Source organism: Ahaetulla prasina, chromosome 17, assembly GCF_028640845.1.
Source record: "Ahaetulla prasina isolate Xishuangbanna chromosome 17, ASM2864084v1, whole genome shotgun sequence".
NCBI classification, from domain to species: Eukaryota; Metazoa; Chordata; class Lepidosauria; order Squamata; family Colubridae; genus Ahaetulla; species Ahaetulla prasina.
The window spans coordinates 3,711,981-3,731,510 of record NC_080555.1 but is presented as its reverse complement, the minus strand read 5'-3'; the positions used below and the strand labels follow the sequence as shown (position 1 = coordinate 3,731,510).

The 19,530-nt window shown below is 45.0% G+C and overlaps 2 protein-coding genes across 2 annotated transcripts; both read left to right on the top strand.

Annotated features, from left to right (window-relative positions):
- The first annotated feature begins 1,327 nt into the window (after positions 1-1,327).
- LOC131186388 (complexin-3-like) lies at positions 1,328-6,336 on the top strand. The gene is made up of 4 exons (XM_058159890.1): positions 1,328-2,452; positions 2,606-2,774; positions 4,350-4,437; positions 5,721-6,336. The coding sequence occupies exons 2-4, from the start codon at positions 2,638-2,640 to the stop codon at positions 5,910-5,912; spliced, it is 417 nt and encodes a 138-aa protein (XP_058015873.1). The 5' UTR covers positions 1,328-2,452; positions 2,606-2,637; the 3' UTR covers positions 5,913-6,336.
- Positions 6,337-7,801: 1,465 nt separating this feature from the next.
- SCAMP3 (secretory carrier membrane protein 3) lies at positions 7,802-18,313 on the top strand. Its single transcript, XM_058159889.1, has 9 exons — positions 7,802-7,968; positions 11,614-11,691; positions 12,891-13,019; positions 13,840-13,960; positions 14,049-14,177; positions 15,046-15,205; positions 15,501-15,602; positions 15,780-15,897; positions 16,442-18,313. Exons 1-9 carry the CDS (start codon positions 7,909-7,911, stop codon positions 16,586-16,588), a joined length of 1,044 nt encoding a protein of 347 aa, XP_058015872.1. The 5' UTR covers positions 7,802-7,908; the 3' UTR covers positions 16,589-18,313.
- The last annotated feature ends 1,217 nt before the right edge of the window (positions 18,314-19,530 follow it).

The following is a 19,530-nucleotide window of genomic DNA, read 5'->3' as shown; positions in this document are numbered from 1 at the left end:
TGAACGGCTCGATTTTTCTCAAGCGTTGCAAATTAGCAAGATCAAGTCCGTTATCAAAAATTGGCTGAACAACAGCAAAAAAAGTGACCAGCGACTCAGTTTAACAAACGCCTTGGTTAACGACCGAAATTCTGGTCCCAATTGCCGTCGTAAGTCCAGGACTATATACCAGGTGCTAATTTCGTCAATTCCCCCCCCCACTGTAATCTCTCTTTTGTATTATTTTCATTGAGACGATTTAAGGCTAAAATCCAGTTCAAGGGGAAAAAAGGGTTCCTTCCCCCTTCGATGCTCGATTGTAAGGAGCTTAAAACCCAGGTCCTGCCAACTGCAGCTGCTCCTTCAGCTTCTTCTATAAACCTTTCATCCCTCTTGGGGGGCCGGGTGTGTGTGTGTGTGTGTGTGTGGAGATTGTGTGTCATTGTGCTGGAAAGGGTTGCTTTAGACGGCAAAGCCCAGGACTGTCGTCTAGTTTTGCTGGACAAATTGTCACACAGGCATCCCATTGCCGTTATTTTAATAAATGTTTTTAGTACTAGATGTCAAGGAATTGTGGGTATCTCTATATCTGTCTGTCTGTCTCATATCTATCTCTATTCATCTAATCTATCGTATCTGTATCTAGCTAGCTATCTAATATCTCTTATCCATCTATCACATTTTATCTATTATCCATCTAATTATCTTTCTATCTAATATCTATTATCCATCTATCTTCTCTCTATCACATTTTATCTATTATCTAATCTACCTACCTACCTACCTATCTATCTATCTATCTATCTATCTATCTATCTATCTATCTATCTATCTATCTATCTATCTATCTATCACAGTGGTTCCCAACCAGTGTGCCGCGGCACTAAGGGGTGCCGTGAGATCTTTTGAGGGTGCCGGGAACTTTTGAGCTACGGAGATTTTAAATATCTATTTCCTTATAAGGGTGCCGGGAACTTTTGAAAGGCTTTCCAAGGGTGCCTCAAACAAGAAAAGGTTGTGCCTCAAACAAGAAAAGGTTGGGAACCACTGATCTATCATCTATCTATCATCTATCTATATCTATCATCTTATCACATATCTATTATTCATCTATCTTCTCTATCACATTTTATCTCTTCATCTAATCTGTCTTTATATCATCTGTCTATCTATCTATCTATCCATCCATCCATCCATCCATCCATCCATCCATCCATCCATCCATCCATCACATATTATCTATCCATCTAATCTATGTCTGTCTGTTTATCTTTTATCTATTCATTAATCTATCTTTATCTATATCATCTATATCTCTCATATTATCTATTATCCATCTAATCTATGTCTGTCTGTCTCTGTCTATCTATCCATCCATCCATCCATCCATCCATCCATCCATCCATCTATCTATCTATATATCTATCTTTTTTTTTGCATTTATATCCTGCCCTTCTCCGAAGACTCAGGGTGGCTTATACTATGTCAAGCAATAGTCTTCATCCATTTGTATATTATATACAAAGTCAACTTATTGCCCCCAACAATCTGGGTCCTCATTTTACCTACCTTGTAAAGGATGGAAGGCTGAGTCAACCTTGGGCCTGGTGGGGCTTGAACCTGCAGTAATTGCAAGCAGCTGCTGTTAATAACAGACTGTCTTACCAGTCTAAGCCACAGAGGCCCATTGTCCATCTATCTATCTATCTATCTATCTATCTATCTATCTATCTATCTATCTATCTATCTATCTATCTATCTATCTATCCTATCTATCCTATCTATCCATCTAATTATCTAATTTTTCTCTCTGTCTGTATTTCTCTCTCTCTCGTTCCTTTTTTTCAATCATCTCTGATCTTCGGAAACCGCCTGGACAAACTGCTGCAGTTTTCTTGGCAAAGTTTTTCAGGAAAAAAAAAAAGGTTTGCCAATGCCTTCCTTCTTAGGGCTGAAAAGAAGTGGCTGGCCCAAAGGTCATCCGAGGCAGGACTAGAACTCCCAGTCTCCTGATTCCAAGCCTCACGCCTTAACTTGTCTCCTTTCCTCCTACCTGCAATAAATCTATTTGTCCTTAAGGTACCACAAGATGTTGCAGACCGTCCCTCAAACCTTAAAAAAAAAAAAAAAGTTTGAGATCTGCTTTTAGCCCTGGTTCTCTTGGGCCCAAATCCATTGAGGACTAGCACCTTGCTGTTTTATCCGAGAAAGACTGAATACCTGAAGCTGGCTGTCCTTCAGACAAGGGCACATACCTAATGATCTTCCCGGCAACTCCACTCAACGTACCATCTGTCTTGCCAGCTGTCGCACGAATGGATCAAGGGAAAAACCTGTTCTTATTGCTCCTGATCTCCACTTAAAAGATCCTGGCCGGACAAAAGGTTTTTTTTTAATCACCCTTTGGCCACGTTGGGCGAGGGAAGATCTACCTACGCCAAGAGAAGCTGAACTATCTTGGAGATCTACCTCCGTGAGTCCCAATCGTTTTTTTATGGAAAATGGGAATATCGGTTGGGGATGATGTAGGCTTTGCTCGGTTTCCGACGGAGGGAGAAAGAGTGTGGTGATGGTTTTTTTTTTCGGGCGCGTCTTTTTACGAATCTGTTTTGCGTTGGCTTTTCAGTTCCAGGTGCCAAACAGCCTACCGTCCTTACCATGAGATCGGGGTTTGGGGACGCGGTCAAAGATCTGCTCTGCGGCTTGTCAACGGATTCCGTCAAGGACAAAGATATGGGCGTCCAAAGAAGTCACAGCTGGGAGCCGGTCAAAGTGCAGGGCCACCCGAGGCAGAAGTAAGCATGATTCGCAAATTGGTATAAATATGAGGCAGCCAAGCAAACTGTTTGAAATTGAAACAGCTGAATAGCTATACACAGTAGTGGCCAAAATGTGTGGAAACCTTTTGGGAAAAGTGTATTTTTAAAAAAAAAAAAAAACATTAGCTAATAACACCACTTTTATTTGGAGTAGCTACCCTAAAATGATATATCAATGGAAAGAGAATTGAATCAAGAATGTAATGCAGTAACTTTTTAGGAAGGATTTGCTATTAGAATAGCAGTTACAGGATAAAGAAGAAAATAGAATAGAATAGAATAGAATTTTTATTGGCCAAATGTGATTGGACACACAAGGAATTTGTCTTGGTGCAGATGCTCTCAGTGTACATAAAGAAGAAAAAGGGAAACACGTAGAAAAAACGAGATATACAAAAATGATCACCATAGAAAAAAATTGTGATCATAGAAAAATTGTGATCGTAGAAAAAAATGAGAGATACAAAAATGATCACGCTGTCAGTTAATTCTTAGTTGGGTAGCCTTTAGCATGAATGTCGGCCTTACAATGTTTTCCCATGGAGTGAACCAAGTCTTTGAGTTCTGCAGCTGTTCTCATGTGAAAGCAAGATTGAATGATGGCTTCTATGAACTGGGTTTTATTGCTGGGTTGCTTCTGACTAACCAGTTTCTTTAGTCGGCTCCATATATTTTCAATTGGGTTAAGTTCTAGGCTATTCCCAGGCCATTCCAGCACCCCCCCCCCCATTGGACCTTGAAACTCAAAAAAAAAATTGGTGTTATTAGCAATCAAATCTCAAAAATACACTTTTCCCAAAAGGTTTTCCACAATTTTGGCCACTACTATAAGTAGTTGAGATGATAGATAGATAGATAGATAGATAGATAGATAGATAGATAGATAGATAGATAGATAGATAGATAGATAGATAGATAAATAAATATAATAAAATAGATGGAGAAAGGAAAGGGAGGGAGGAAAAAGGAAGGAAATCAAGGAAAAGAGATAGATAGATAGATAGATAGATAGATAGATAGATAGATAGATAGATAGATAGATAGATAGATAGATAGACAGACAGATAGATAGATAATGAGATGATAGATAGATAGATAGATAGATAGATAGATAGATAGATAGATAGATAGATAAGATATAGCTAGACGGAGCGAGGAAGGAAGGAATAGATTGATAGATATGCCTTCACCCTCTCCTCCTTACCTTTTTACTCTCTAGTCCAATTTTGTGGCATCGATACCAGAGTACCGTCTTTGATCTAGTCAGTCTCCCGGTGACAACTCCCAGCGTCGCTTTTCTTTGCTTCCGATAAAACAGTTGGGAATAAAACCGTTTAGTATCTTCTTCAGGCTATAAAAATTCCCAATTCTGTAGAAGAAACATAAAGAGCAGGGAAGATTTCTTTTTTCCCTCCAGGAGAAACAAGTTACCTGGCTAGGCATTCGGGGCGTGTGGTTTTGTGTTCGGGGTGGGAGTCTTGACGAGCGATCGATGCCACGCTTTGGCGGTTTCCTTTCCCCTCTTCTTGAAACCCTCTTCTTCTTTGCCAGGGCCGAAAGAGACGCAGCCTTTAACCGGCAGAAAGCACAGCGTGCTTCTCTCCGAGCTCATTTGCGGGAGAAATACAACCTCCCAAAGGTGAGATTTATTTTTTGCCTTCTGAAAGGACCTGGCGTTTCGGGTACCAATTCCAGGTAGTCCTCGAATTAAGACCAAATTAATAAATACAGATATAAAGGTAAACCTTCCCCTCGCACATACATGCTAGTCGTCCCCGGCTCTAGCGGGGCGATGCTCATCTCCGTTTCAAAGCCAAAGAGCCAGCGCTGTCCGAAGACGTCTCCGTGGTCATGTGGCCGGCATGACTCAACGCCAAAGGCACACGGAACGCTGTTTCCTTCCCACCAAAGATGGTCCCTGTTTTTCTACTTGCTTTTTTTTTTTACCTGCTTTCGAACTGCTAGGTTGGTAGAAGCTGGGACAAGTCACGGGAGCTTGCCCCGTTCCGCGGCAGCGCTAGGGATTCGAACCGCTGAACTGCCGACCTTTCGATCGACAAGCTCAGCGTCTGAGCCACCGCGTCCCATTTAAATACACATACTCCTCAACTACCATTCGTTCAGTGACCGAAGTCAAAACGGGGCTGAAAAAAAGTGACTTTTTCGCACTTAACGACCGTTGCGGCCTCCTCACGGTCACATGATCAAAATTCAGACCCTTGGCCATTGACCTCGTATTTATAACGGTCACAGTCTCCCGGGGTCCTGTGATCCCCTTTTTGCGACCTTCGGACGAGCCAAGTCAATGGGAAATCCTGATTCACTTAACAACCGTGTTACTTAATAAATGCAATGATTCACTTAACAACGGTGGCAAGGAAGGTTCGTAAAATGAGGCAAAACCACTGTCTCACTTAGCAGCAGAAATTTTGCGCTCAATTATGGTTGTAAATTCAGGACTACCTCTAGCTCTAATCCCACCCCAGTCTGATTATATTTATTTGTGTCTGTGCCTATTGTTTATATTTATTTATGTATTTGCGTATTGATTAAATGCATTTATTTGTTAAATTTGTTAGATTGAACAACCTAGGGTCTCTTGCTTGAGCAGAGGGTTGGACTAGAGGACCTCCAAGGTCCCTTCCAATGTGTTATTCTCTTATTCTGCTTTCCTTCCTTCCTTCCTTCCTTCCTTCCTTCCTTCCTTCCTTCCTTCCTTCCTTCCTTCCTTCCTTCCTTCCTTCCTTCCTTCCTTCCTTCCTTCTCCATCACTGAGGTTTTTTAAAGAAGAGATTAGATCACCGATCCTCCTGCTTGAGCAAGGGGGCTGGACTAGAAGACCTCCGAGGTCCCTTCCCGCTCTATTCCGATTGACCTTTCTGAACTTTTTTCTTTCTTTCTCTCTTTCCTTCCTCCTCTCAGAACCCGGCGGACGAAAAGCAGCTGGAAGCCGTGGGGGTTAAGCTTCAGCTGCCCCGAGACCTTCTCAGCATCGTACAACCCAACGCGGCCAACCTCCCCGGCTTCGGCGGGATAGATTTCGACTCCTTGCAAACGACCCTCCAGAGCCCAGCGCAGTCTTTCTCACGCCCGGGCCAATGTCGTATCATGTGAACGCCCGCCCTTTTTTTTTCTTTCTTCTGAGGATGCAGGAAATAAAAATGTTTGTGTTTGGGGGGCAACGGCGGGCGTTCTGCGATGTGGCTTCTTCGGCGCACGCCGTCTCGTACAACGTTGGGAGCGTCGCAATCTTGGTAGGAAAAGGGGGCATTGGATGAAGACTGCTGAGAAAAGGCCCCCAAATAGAGCGGCCTTGTCCAGATATGGCCCCTATGGCCATTGCACAGGTAGTCCTCGACTTACGACTCCAACGGAGCCCTACGTTTCTGTCATTCGGCGAGAATTTGTCAAGTCCTGTTCTATGACCTTTCTTGCCAGAGTCGTTAAAGGAATCGTTGCATTGGTTCAATAGGTTGTTAAGTGGAACCGGTTTCCCTCCCTCCCCTTGACTTGGCTCGTCCGCAGGACGCAAAAGAGGATCACGTGACCTCACCCAGGACACCGCGACCGTCATAAGTACATGTCGTCTGAATTTTGATCCCGAAGATGCTTACGAAAGTCGTAACTCTGAAAAACGGCCCTAAAAAGTCCTTGGTCACTTCAGTGAACGGTCGCTAAATGAAGTGTTTTAAGTCGAGGACTAGCTGTACATCACTATCTGGCTATTTTTTTTTTTTCACACTTAAACCACTGCAGCATCTCGATGGTCACAGGATAAGCTTGGCAACTGTCTCATACTTTTGACGGTCGCAGCATCCCGGGGGGGCGGGGTCACGCTTTTGCGACCTTCTGCAAAGCAAAGTCAATGGGGAATATGACTAACTTAACAAATGTAGCAATTCACTTAACCACGGTTTCAAGGAAGGTCGTAAAATGGGGGCAAGACTCACTTAACAACCGCCTTGTTTAGCAACAGAACCTTTGGGCTCAACTGTAGGTCGAGAACTACCTATAAAGAAATCCAAACTCCGGATTGATTCACTGAGCATGTGAAGCCTTTATATGCGTACATGCATGCATATATCACATTCTTTATTAGCAATTTATTAATTTTTTTGATTTAAGTATATACAGCTCACCTAGATAACAATAAAGCAACCAGATTAAAAGCAACGATGGACGAAACAAACATCTCATACAACGATAGAATAGAATAGAATAACAAGAGTGGGAAGGGACCTTGGAGGTCGTCTAGTCCAACCCCCTGCTTGAGACATTTAAAAAAAATTAAATTGAAATTAAAACTTAAATTAAGACATTTTTAAAAAATTACATTGAAATTAAAACTTGACTTTTTTAAAAATTAAATTAAAACAAAGCATTTTAAAAAATTAAAACTTTAAGACATTTTTAAAAATTTAAATTAAAACTTAAGATTTTTAAAAATTTAAATTTAAAACGAGGTTTTTTTTAAAAAAAATAAATTTAAATTAAAACAAGACATTTTTAAAATTTTAAATTAAAACTTAAGACATTTTTAAAAATTTAAATTTAAAACTTAAGTTTTTTTAAAACTTAAATTGAAATTGAAACAAGACATTTAAAAAAATTAAATTAAAACCTGAAGACATTTAAAAAAAAATTAATTCAAGACGTTTTAAAAAATTTAAGACTTAAACTAAGACACTTTTAAAAATTCAAATTCAATTTAAATTCAAACTTAAGACATTTAAAAAGAGAACTTGCTGCAAAATAAGCCTTTCCACTGCTAAACCCTCATTAAACCAGGTTGTTATTATTAATTTCCCCCCCTCCCACTTTCAATTGAATTGGAGGAAAAAAAACAAAAACAAACGACGAATCTGGGCTTTCTCGCCCTGCCGGCGGCGGACTACATTTCCCGTCGGCCCCTCGTGACGTACGGCGCGCGCGGCCGCCGCCCCTTTACGGCCGTCACGCGCATGGGAACCCCCACCCAGCTCGCGAGTGACGCGCCAAAGGCCCGGCCGTCCAATCGGCGTGGAGCGTCTCTGCGAGGGGCAGCGGAAGGAACGTCCGTTCGGAGGCGCCGCCGCGGAGGGAGGGGAGGCAGCGAGGGAGAACAGCGGGCATGAACAGCCAGAACGGAGGGGGGAACCCTTTCGAGGGAGACGCGGGGAATCCCTTCCAGGTGCGTAGCGTGGGAAAAAAACAATTCAGACTTTTTTTGGGGGGAGGGGTTCCCCCCCAGGGTAGCCTCCCAATTTTGGGGTGGAGTGGGGGGTTTTTTTCTTCTTCCCTGCCAGGCTTGTTTGCCTGCCTGCCTTTCTTTAATTTCCCCCTTTGCTCACAACAACAACAACCCTGCGAGGTAGGCCGGCTCGAGGAAAGGAGGTTGGTTGGTTGGTTGGTTGGTTGGTTGGGGGGCCTAAGAAAGGATTGAGAGTGGACTCTGATGGGAGGCCAGGCCGAGCCTTTGGGCGCCACACGGCTTGGGTTGGGGGGGAATTTGTTCAGAGGGCAATGAAAAAGCCAAAGGTTCTAGTCCTCAGGGAGGAGGAGGGGGAGGGAGGGAGGGTCATAGCATGAAACAAGAGGACTGGCTTGTTCAATCTTTCTGGGCCCCTTGAAGGGTGTCCTGAGGGATGTTAAGGAGAAAAAACCCTTCCTTCCATCCCCTTTTCTTCTTTCTTCCTTTCCTTCGCTCCTTTCTCTCTCTTTTCTTTCTCTCTCTCTTTTTATCTGTTTCTCTCTCTCATTCCCTCCCTCTTGCCTTCCTTCCTTCCCTTCCCTTCTCTCTCCTTTCTCTTTTCTCTTCTTCCTTTCTCTTATCTCTTTTTATCCGTTTCTCTCTCTCATTTTCTCCCTCCCTTCCTCTCTCCTTCCTTCCTTCCCTTCCTCCCTCCATCCCCTTTTTTCTTCCTTTCTTTCCTTCCTTCTTTGTCTCTTTTCTCTTCTTTCTCTCTCTTTTTATCTGTTTCTCTCTCATTCCCTCCCTCTCACCTTCCTTCCCTTCCCTTCCTTTCTCTCCTTTCTCTTTTCTCTCCTTTCTTTCTCTATCTCTTTTATCTGTTTTTCTCTCTCATTTCCTTCCTCTCCCCTTCCTTCCTTCCTTCCTGAACGGGGGACTGGACCAAGCTTCTTTCCAACTCTGTTATTCCTTCCTTCTCTTTTTCTTCTTCCTTCCTTTGTTTCTCTTTTCTCTCTTCTTTCTTCTTCTTTCTCTTTTTATCTGTTTTTCTCGCTCATTCTCTCCTTCCTTCCTTTTTTTTTATTCCCGCGGTTCTTTAGCTTAATTGTAGTTCGGCAAATAAGCCACCCTGGAGCCCAACTCCACACAAGCCACCTTTAAAGACAATGAGAACAAGCTGGTCAAAATATTTATCTTTATCAGGGACCTAATTCGGTTTCTGCTTTGTTGGGTTTCAGCTCCAGTAGTTTTTGGAATATAATAAGCAGGCCAATCGGTTCTATTCGTTACGAAGGAAAACGAGAATTAGCAAACATTTTTGCCTTTTGCTGGGGAGATAAAAGGGCTTTTATATTTATCACACAATCACTCCTTTTAAAGGACAAAACTCTTCATTTGGGATAATAACAAATTTATTTTTAAAACTGTGGGAGGGCAGAGAAATCACATGTGAGCCTTTGGAAAAAAGAGACGTTTCAAATAACATTGCTTTTTTTTTTTTTTTTTGCATCAGTCTTATTTTGGCCTCTTTTGGAATATTCTGAAAATAATCACGGATCTTGCTTGCTACTTCCTGATTTGAAAACCAGCAGAGATTTGGGGCCAACTGCTATATTGGGATAGGGGTGGAGAAGTGTCGAAATAAAATTTTCCCCAACATATTTCACAATAGATAGACAATGAATAACATGACTGACCTCATTTGCTAGTAAACTCTATTTAATGGGGTTTATTTTTTCTTTTGTGTGACATGCAGTTGGTATGCAGTAAATAAAAGAACTTGTTTTTAGAGGCTTTTGTTTTTGGTGCTGGTGGTGGGGAGCCCCCAACTTTTTAAAAAAGTTTTATTTGAAAGAGTCTACGAGCTGGGCATGGCCTGAAGGTAGCCTCCAGCTTCAGGAGCAGTCTATCTTATCTGCAGCTTAGGGCCTTGCTTGGAACCCAACCAGCCGGAGAAGGAAGAGGTGGTGGGTTAAAAAAAAAATGCAAATAAAAATGCAATTCCGCGAGAAACAATTCCTGAAGGATTGTTTGGAAGAGAATCCCGGTGGGCCCCAAAATCGGGAGAAATCTGCTTAGAATCTTTTCCCCCCCCCCCCCCCCATTAGCAGATTTGATCGAAGGGATCTTTAACGTGGGATATTTGCCTCTTGGGGAGGGAAATTGCAGCTCACCAAATCCGGCGATACACAGTCCTCGACTTACGACCGCAATTGAGCCCAGAATTTCTGCTGCTGAGCGAGGTAGTTATTAAGTGAGTTTTGTCCCGTTTTACGACCTTTCTTGACGTCATTGTTCAGCAAAGCCCTGCAGTTGTTAAACGAGGAAGACGGTGGTTAAGGGAATCCGGCTTCCCCCTTGACTTTGCATCTCAGAAGGTCGCTAAATGGGGATTCGCACAATCCCGGGACGCTTTTGACCGTCATAAATACGAGGCGTGACCACAGGGATCCTGTAACGGTCGTAAGTGTGAAAAACGGTCCTAAGTCCCATTTTTTCAGTGCCGTTGTAACTCCGAACGATCACTAAGCGAACATAAGTCAAAGATTGCCTATATGTTTATCTGGGTGTAGAGGTGGGTTATTCAGCCGGTTTAGACCGGTTTGGCCGAACCGGTTGCAGAAATCGCCCCGGCTCTATGCCATTTTATTTAGGCAAGTTTTTAAGCTGGCCACATGCGCGCCAGCAAAGCACATGGGCGGAAGGCAGGGTATACATGCGCGGCGAACCGGTAGTAGCATCATATGAAACCCACCACTGTCTGGGTGTCTATGTATTTATACACACACGTATACTTCATGCGTGTGTAATTTTTATTGAAGAAAGCATTTCCCAAACTTGAAAGTTCCAGGAAAAGAAAGACGGGTATAAAAAGAGGAAAGAAAGAAAGAGAGAGAGAGAACGATACACCACAAGGAAAGAGAAAAGAAAAAAACATTGAAATATTTAAAGAAGCAATTTCTGTTTTCCTTTGCCGCTGTTAGAAACCTTAGTTCATATTCTTCAGTTTTCCAAAATGACAGTTTTCCTGGTTCCCCTTTGTCCATCTTCAGCTCTTTTGAAGCAGTAAAAATCTCAAAATCGCCCGTTCGTTTTTCTCCCGGTTTTTGGCAAAAAGTCCCTCAAGGGTTTCCAAACTTTCACGAAATTTTTTTTTATTTTTTTTTGTTCTCTCGCTGATCAGGCCAGTCCGTTGAACCTCACTTTTGCAAATTCTACCTTACCTTCTTTACAATCCTCTCGTCCACGACGTGTGTATTTTTGCATATTTTTTTTACCCACCTTTGTGTGTTATAATGCAAAGGAGACGGGGGTTTAAAAATCGTGATGAATAAATAAAATAACAAGACTTGCGGGAGGTTCCCACATAGAAAATTGTCCACGAACAAAATCTGATGCCTTTGGATCAAATCTGAAAAGAGGCGATCCAAATTCCTCCTAATTTGGGAGAGAAAAATATATTTTGGGGGCAAAAGAAAGGATGGTTGAAAATAGGAATTTTGCAAGCGGTTCGCCTTTTGCTTCAAAATGCAAAGAGAAGAAGAACTTGGGTTGGTTTCTAAGAAGGAGTGGTACAACTATAAATAAATGTTCTTTTTTTATTTAATCGCCTCACTCTCTTCTTTTTCTCCCCCTCCTTCTAAGGATCCAGGCATAATTCAGCACCGGCCAAATACAGATTATGCTACCCTGGATGTATATAATCCTTTTGATAATTCGGGGGTGAGTCGATTGCTTGATCTTTTGGGGGGAATTGGGGAAGGAGGGGGATTGCTGTGTTTGGATTTGCTTTCAGTGGGGATATTCCTGTCGGGGCTTCCTCTCCGCAATTTCAGAATCTGCCTTCATGAGGTCTAGAAACATGAGCGGGCTTTTCTTCCAGGAGCAGATGTACCATATTTTTTCGGAGTATAAGACGCTCTGGACTATAAAATGCACCTACCTTTTTTGGGGAGGAAAAAAATCAAAAAATCTACCTCTGCCTCCCAGCAATTTGCTTCCTTGCAGCAAACAGCCCGTTTCAGTTTCAGCAAAGCCTGATTAGCACAAGGGGGAAAAAATTTTGCCTCTGCCTCCCAGCAATTTGCCTCCTTGCAGCAAACAGCCCGTTTCAGTTTCAGCACAGCCTGATTAGCACAAGAAAAAAAAAATCTGCCTCTGCCTCCCAGCAATTTGCCTCCTTGCAGCAAACTGCAAACAGCGGAGGCTGAAAATGAGGCGTATGGAGACAGCAATAGGGAACGACGATCCCTGCAGCCTGAAACAGCTGGTGGTGGGGAGGCCGACAATCAGCTGCTTGTGCTAATCAGGCTGTGCTGAAACTGAAACTTGCTGTTTTGCTGCAAAGAGGCAAATTGCTGGGAAGCAGAGGCCAAAGGGCAGGGCCCAGAGGTTGGGCGGGGCTACATTCGCTGTATAAGACGCACCCAAGTTTTCACCCTCTTTTGTGGTGGTGGGGGGGAGAAAATGTACGTCTTGTATTCTGAAAAATACGGTATTTCCCCATCGCTAAAGTTGGTTTTTGATCATTTCTTTGTGCAAGGATTTGTCAGATCAGAGTGAGCTAATTGGAAGGCCCTGATTAGAATTTCAGTTCTGCTCAAAATCCAGCAGGGGGCCTTAATCTGTGGTTCTTAGCCTCAATGTTCCCCGTCTGTAAAATGGGCATAATACCGATTCTCCAGCCCGTTGTGGCTGTTGGGACGGATTACCCAGCTACAGGAACTCTCACATTTATTATTATTTCATGCTTTTTAAGAGGAAGCACTAGGAATTTGGAATTTCCATCCGATTTACGGGTCGTTCTCAACTTACGACTACAGTTGGAAACAGGATTTCCCTTGTTAGGCAAGTTGGCTGTTAAGTGAGCCTCGTTCTGCAGAATTTTGAAATTTCTCCTTTTTGTTTCTCTCTTGGGGCAGCTTCCCCCGCCATACCAGCCCCCGGCCTCGGCTCCCACAATCCCCTCTGTGCCCACAGTTCCTGTCTCGGAGGTGCCTAAGAAACACAACAATGCGGAGCCCAGAAATTACGGCTCGTACGGGACCCAGGTAAGGAGGGAGGGAGGGAGGAGAGAGAGAAAGAGAACATATTCTGGAGAGTGAAAAGTGGAAATATTGGTAGAAATGGAAATTTGGGGGAAAAAATTGGTGAAATTGACAGCTTGGTCTGGTGGGGAAGGCTCCACGCTAGAAATCAGGAGACGGTGAGTTCTAGTTCCACCATAGGCGTGAAAGCCAGCTGGGTGATTTGGGTCTAATCAACCAGGAGACGTTGAGTTCTAGCCCTGCCTTAGACAGAAAAGCTAATTGGGCGACTTTCAGCCAATCACCAGGAGATGGTGAGTTCTAGTTCTGCCTTAGGCATGAAAGCCAATTGGGTGACTGTGGGCCAATCACCAGGAGACTGTGAGTTCTAGTCCCGCCTTAGGCGTGAAAGCTAGCTGGGTGATTTTGGGCCAATCACTAGGAGACGGTGAGTTCTAGTCCCGCCTTAGGCATGAAAGCTAGCTGGGTGATTTTGGGCCAATCACCAGGAGACGGTGAGTTCTAGTCCCGCCTTAGGCATGAAAACCGGCTGGGTGATTTTGGGCCAGTCCTCCTCTCTCAGCCCAACCCACCTCACAGGGGCGGTGGTTATGCGGAAAATCAGAAAAGGAAAGAGCGTTAGTTCCCTCCCTTGACTTGACTTTATGAAAAATAAATGTGGGATAAAATTTTTTAAAATAAAAAATTTCCCCACTCAAATGCTTCGCAGTTAGTTTGACGCTTCCAAGCCACCTTGAAGGACAATCGGGCAGCTTACCCTCCGCGCGGCTAGCAGGTGGCACTGCGGCTCCCTCAAATAATCCTTCTCTTTCTCTTCGATTAGGAAGCGACCACCGCCGCTACCGCCGACCTCTTAAAGCGCCAAGAAGAGCTGAATCGGAAAGCCGAAGAACTGGACCGGAGAGAGCGAGAGCTGCAGAACGCGGCCTTGAGCAGCGGGGCAGGTACGGCGTCCTTTCCCCCACGTCTCTCCGTGAATTTCCCGCGCCGAAACGGCTGAAACGAACCTTTTCCCTTCCTGTGTTTTTGCAGCCAGGCCAAACAACTGGCCCCCGCTGCCTTCCGTCTGCCCCGTGAAGCCCTGTTTCTATCAGGATATTTCCGTCGAGATTCCCGTGGAATTCCAAAAAACGGTCACCATCATGTACTACCTCTGGATGGGTAAGCAGCAACCTCCACCTTTTTTTTTAAAAAAAAAATATTATTTACGTGAGACAGTTTGTTTAGTGACCGCTTGAAGTTCACGACGGCGCTGAAAAAAGGCACTTGAGGACCGGGTTTCGCGCTGACTCAGTCCCGCGATCAAAATTCAGATGCTTGGCCGCCGGCTCATATTTATGACGGAGGCGTGTCCCCCCCCTTGGGGGAGGGTCACGTAATGCCCCTCCCCCCCATTGCGACTTTCTGAGAAGCAAAAGTCCACGGGGAAGGCAGATTAACGACCGTGTTCCTCGCTGGACAACTTAGCACCGATTCTCTGAACGGCGGTGGCAAAGGAAGGTGGTGCAAGGGGGAGCAAAACGGCACTTCACAAATGTTTCGCTTTGCGACATCAATGGGGGGGCTCGATTGCGGTCGTAAGTCGAGGACTGCCTGCATTTATGATGGCTGCAGCGTCCCAGGGTTGCATGCATTGCGACCTTCCGCAGAGCGAAGCCGGATTCGCCTAACCATTGCGTAAGTAACAATTGTCAGTGATTCGCTTAACAACCGGGGCAAGGAAGGGTCGTAAAATGGGAGAAGGGAACTCACTTAACAAACGTCTTCCTTTGCGGCGTAAATGGGGGGGGCTACGATTGTGGCTGTAAATCGAGGACTACCTGAACGGCGTTTTTCCTGAAATGCAGACTTAAGATCATCTTGAGTTTTCTTTAGCGGCCGGCCTGGACCTCATTTAACGTGCAGCTGCTGACCTTGTGTTTTCTTGCGTATTATTATTATTATTATTATTATTATTATTATTATTATTATTATTATTATTATTATTATTATTATTATTATTATTATTATTATTATTATTATTTGACAGCCAGCACGGTGGCTCTTTTCATCAACTTCCTGGCCTCCCTGATCTGGTTCTGCGTGGATTCCTCGGGCGCTTCCGGATTCGGCCTCTCGATCCTCTGGACTTTGATTTTCACGCCTTGCTCCTTCGTCTGCTGGTATCGACCGATGTACAAAGCTTTCCGGTACGTCGGCGTCACGTCTCTCTTGCTAGCCAGATGAATACCGATGGATGCTGTGGGCTGGGACATTGTGCTTCCGCTCCCACTCTGTTCCAACTGCCAGTTGCATTATATTAACACACTCCGATGCTACGGAGTTACACATTCGACATTAAGCTTCAGGCTGCAAATGTCAATTTATGAAGCCCGAGCCCCTAGTTTCGTAGCGAAGCACAGGCGTCCAGCTGTTGAAAATATACGAGCGAGGAATGTTTTGTTTTCCTCCATCTCTCTCTTTCTCTCCCCACTTCGATGGCAGGAGCGACAGCTCTTTCAACTTCTTCGTCTTCTTCTTCATCTTCTTCGCCCAAAACGTGATGTACGTCCTGCAGGCCGTTGGAATTCCCGGTTGGGGCTTCAGGTAAGATTTCAGGAAATCCGATCCAGGTATGTTGGCGCCTAGATCCGAGGTGTATCTTTGCTTGAATTTTGGGAGCAGGTCAAACGTGGCTCGTTCCACGCGGCACGGCCCTGTTCTTCCTCTTAGCGACCTGTCGGATCGCAAAGTTTTTATTTTCTCTCTTTTTCTGTCTCGCAGCGGTTGGATTATCAGCTTCGTCGCCCTGCGAGAACAGCCGGGGGTGGGCATTTTCATGATCCTTGTCGCCGTGTTATTCACCATCGTTGCTGGGCTGGGCATCATCATGTTGAAACGGGTGAGTAGAGCAGAAAGCATAGGTAGTCCTCGGCTTACGACCACAACGGGGCTCCAAATTCCCGTGGCTGAGCGAAACGTCGGTTAAGTGAGGGTTTTCCCCCACTTTACGATTTTTCCAGCCGCGTTTCTGAAGTGAATCGCTTGCTGTTCGCTAAGTGAGTAAAGATGGTCGTTAAGTGAATCCGGCTTCCTCTCCCTGGACTTTGCTCGCAAAAGGGGATCACGCGACCCCGGGACAGTGCAAACGTCATAAATACGAGTCAGCTGCCAAGCGGCTGAATTTTATCATGTGATCAAGGGGATCGTAAGGGTGCAAAACAGTCACCGGTCCCCTTTTTTTCACTGCCGTTGCAAGTCAGTAAACAAACTGTTGTAAATCGAGGACTACCTGTATTTGATGCAGAATTTGGATCAGATCCTCCTGAGGATCAGTTCTTCCTTTTTCCATCTCGGGCGAGCCCCCGATTTCTCGCTCCCTCGTACCCACAAAACCCAGCGTGTCTACCCCGCCCCCCAGCCGATTTTCCTCTCTTCTCCCACAGATCCACTCCCTTTATCGCCGCACCGGCGCCAGCTTCCAAAAAGCCCAGGCCGAATTCGCCGCCGGCGTTTTGTCCAACCAGACGGTCCGCACGGCGGCAGCCAACGCTGCAGCCGGAGCGGCAGCCAACTCGTTCCAGGCCCCGTAAAAAGAACTGCGACCTACGAGTTGTCATCGGTTGGCCGACTTTGCCGGGACTCTCTCACCCCTCCCCTCAAGTGCACGGCCTCGCCCTCCTGGCCTTGAATTTCCTTCTTTCCCAACTTTTGTGCTGATTTTCAGACGCTTCCGCTCCGCGATCTCGGCAGGGAAACCCGCGACGGATCCACCCTTTGCTCCGGCTGCACTGACTTGAAAGATCACCGATTCCCTGAACACGGCTTGAATCTTCTCTCTTTCTGCCCGAAATTTACAGAGGACCTACCTACTATTTATCTTTGCTTGTGACTTCTCCAGATTTACCACAGGGGTCTTTCCTTCCTGCTCGTGCGCCCCCCCCCAAAAAAAAACAATATTTGGCTATTCTTTATCGCCTTCAATTCTGCGTTCCCTCCCGGTTGGAGCTGATTTTACCGAAATTAATTTTAAGTTTCCTTTCAGCCCCGATTTTCTGCAAATTTGCTAAGCCGAGCATGTCCCCCGTTCATTCGTACGTTCCTCCGATTTTAAGACGTTTTTTTCTCACCCTTAGCACCTTTAAGAAGTGTGGACTGCAATTCCCAGAATTCCCCCTGGCTGGCTGGGGAATTCTGGGAGTTGAAGTCCACACCCTCTCAAAATTCCCATCTTCGGGGGAAACACCGCTGAAGTTAATCCATCAGTAGAATTCTGCTAGAGGTTAAGTCGAAATCAAGAGGGGCTTTTCGAGTTTCTGTTTCACTACTCTACGCCTGAGTTTTCCAAACTTGGCAACTTTTTAAGACGTGTAGACTTCAACTCCCAGAATTCTCCCTCTGGCTGGCTGGAGAATTCTGCGAGTTGAAATCCAACCTGCTTAAAGTTGCTAAGATTGAAAAACTCGATTTTAAAAGTCTCCTCACCCCCTCTTATTTTGATCGTTCCTGCCAGTGCTGGCCGCTGGGAGATAAGTTCCTTTTCTTTTTTGGTCGTTTTATTAGCAACGTGAATAATTTCATTTGGCTCAAAAGCCATCAGTGGCCTCTACGATCGCTTTTTGGCCTCTATGATGCCTTCTTTTTTTTATTATTATTATTATTTATCCCTTTTTTTTGTCCCTTCGAAGTTCTCGCGCAGCCCGGTCGCAGTAAAAGGGCTGTTTTGGCGGATGAATAAATTCTCCCATCACCCCGAAATTTGAGAATTGGGATATCAAATTACTACTCTCTGACTGATCCCCCTTTTCTCTTTTTTTTGGAACCCCGTCTGAAAGGAGGGGAGGAAGGAGGACGGATTGAGGGCACCCCGGTTTAATTTTGGCAGTGTTTTGGGGTCCCTTGGGGTATGTTTGCAATTTGGGACAATGTCTCCCCAAATTCAACTTCTCCGCAGTGTCTTCTTTTGCTTGCGTCTGTGAATGACTCGACATTTCTACATCCTGTTCATTGGACTTGCTTGGTCCCCAAATCTATCTAATGCCCCCCCACACCTCCCCCTTGTTGATATCTGAAATTTCAGACCCCCCCCCCAAAAGGTTTACCCTGTGTCGTCCCCTCTTCTTTGATCTCTGTCTCCTTCTAAGGGTTTGTGGGGCGGCCCCACCGTTCTTTGTATGTCTGTAAATGTGCAAATAACCATATTCCTTTCCCCTGGGGAACCTCCTCATTTGTTGTTGTTGTTATTATTATTATTATTTGCTGTGCCAAGCGCAAGACGAAGTATGGAACTTTATTTAAGGAATAAAAACTACATTTTATCTCACTGGTTTTTTCAGCCGGTCGTGGTTTTCCCTGAGGGAAGAGGGCTTCTGGCAGTCGGAAAGCTTGGCAGACCCTTCCTCAAATTTTGACGGTGTTGTCAGGATTGGCTCTTTGTGGGAGGGAGCTGCTTGGAGGGCCCTGCGTGGGAAAGTCAGCCCGAGATTTGATTTAAGAAAGCCTTAACATCACAACATTTTCTCCCCGTGCAGGTAGTCCTCGATTTACGACCACATTTGAGCCTGGAGTTCAATGATGGTTGTAAGTCGAGGATTACCTGGGTAATGAAACGTCAGTAAACGAACAGCTAACTTTTTTTAAAGCAGATGTTGGAAGTGTTGTGTTCCGTCAGCGGCCTGCAGAACTGGCGGCAGAGTCGGATAGTGAGGAGGTTGGGGAGGACGATGGGCCAGTCCTGGAGCCTGGGAAAGGCTCAGGCGAGGGCTCTGCGTCGGAGGCAGAGATGGAGCCAGGGCCATATGGGAGTTATGTGCTGCCTCCGGAGCCTCCAGAGTCAGACGTCAGCAAGGCAGAGGAACAGGGGGAGAGCTGCCAGAAAGCAAGAACAGTTAAGACAAAAGGGACGACTCGGGAGTAAGGCTTGGAGATGATTGGTCCCTCCCATAAAGGAGGACCAAAGGCACGTGAGCCTTTGCAGGAAGCAACGTTGTTTGTTCTGATCGGTTCAAATTCTGAAGCTCCGTTTTGACTCTGCTCCGTGTGGCCTTGCAAAGCTAATGGCCAATTAGGTCTTTGGCAGCGTGTCAAGGGAGATAAAATGGGTTGTTTATCAGCCTTATCCCGAAGGACTGTGGCAAGGACTCTTTACAAACTATTTGTGACTCATTACAGGGCTGGGAATGAACAGAATTCTCAGCCGTTGAAATACAAATAGGGTTTTCTGGGACCAATTGTGTGCTTTTCACTGTTTCAGGAAGCCTAGATCAGAACAGGACGGGATCTTGTAGGTCATCTAGTCCAGCCCCCACCCAAGCCGGAAACCCTACCTACCCCATTTCTGACAACTTCAGGAAGTACCAAGAATTCCACCAATTAAAATTCTTTTCGCTCAATATTCCAACAGCCGATAACGTGACTTAAACCCAGTTTTCTGCACTTCAACCGTAAAGTAACAAAACAGGCTGGGTTGCTACAGGAAGCCACAACCCCCTCCCGAGTAATCGAGGTTAACCTTAGTTAGCTCAGTTGCACGAAT

Excerpts from the sequence above, each read along its gene's own strand:
- SCAMP3 (XM_058159889.1), top strand. The coding sequence starts at position 7,909 with ATGAACAGCCAGAACGGAGGGGGGAACCCTTTCGAGGGAGACGCGGGG. Across the intron at positions 11,692-12,890 it reads ATCCTTTTGATAATTCGGGG|CTTCCCCCGCCATACCAGCC; the intron begins GTGAGTCGATTG and ends CTCTTGGGGCAG. Across the intron at positions 13,961-14,048 it reads GGCCTTGAGCAGCGGGGCAG|CCAGGCCAAACAACTGGCCC; the intron begins GTACGGCGTCCT and ends GTGTTTTTGCAG.
- LOC131186388 (XM_058159890.1), top strand. The coding sequence starts at position 2,638 with ATGAGATCGGGGTTTGGGGACGCGGTCAAAGATCTGCTCTGCGGCTTG. Across the intron at positions 2,775-4,349 it reads CAGGGCCACCCGAGGCAGAA|GGCCGAAAGAGACGCAGCCT; the intron begins GTAAGCATGATT and ends CTTCTTTGCCAG. Across the intron at positions 4,438-5,720 it reads AGAAATACAACCTCCCAAAG|AACCCGGCGGACGAAAAGCA; the intron begins GTGAGATTTATT and ends TCCTCCTCTCAG.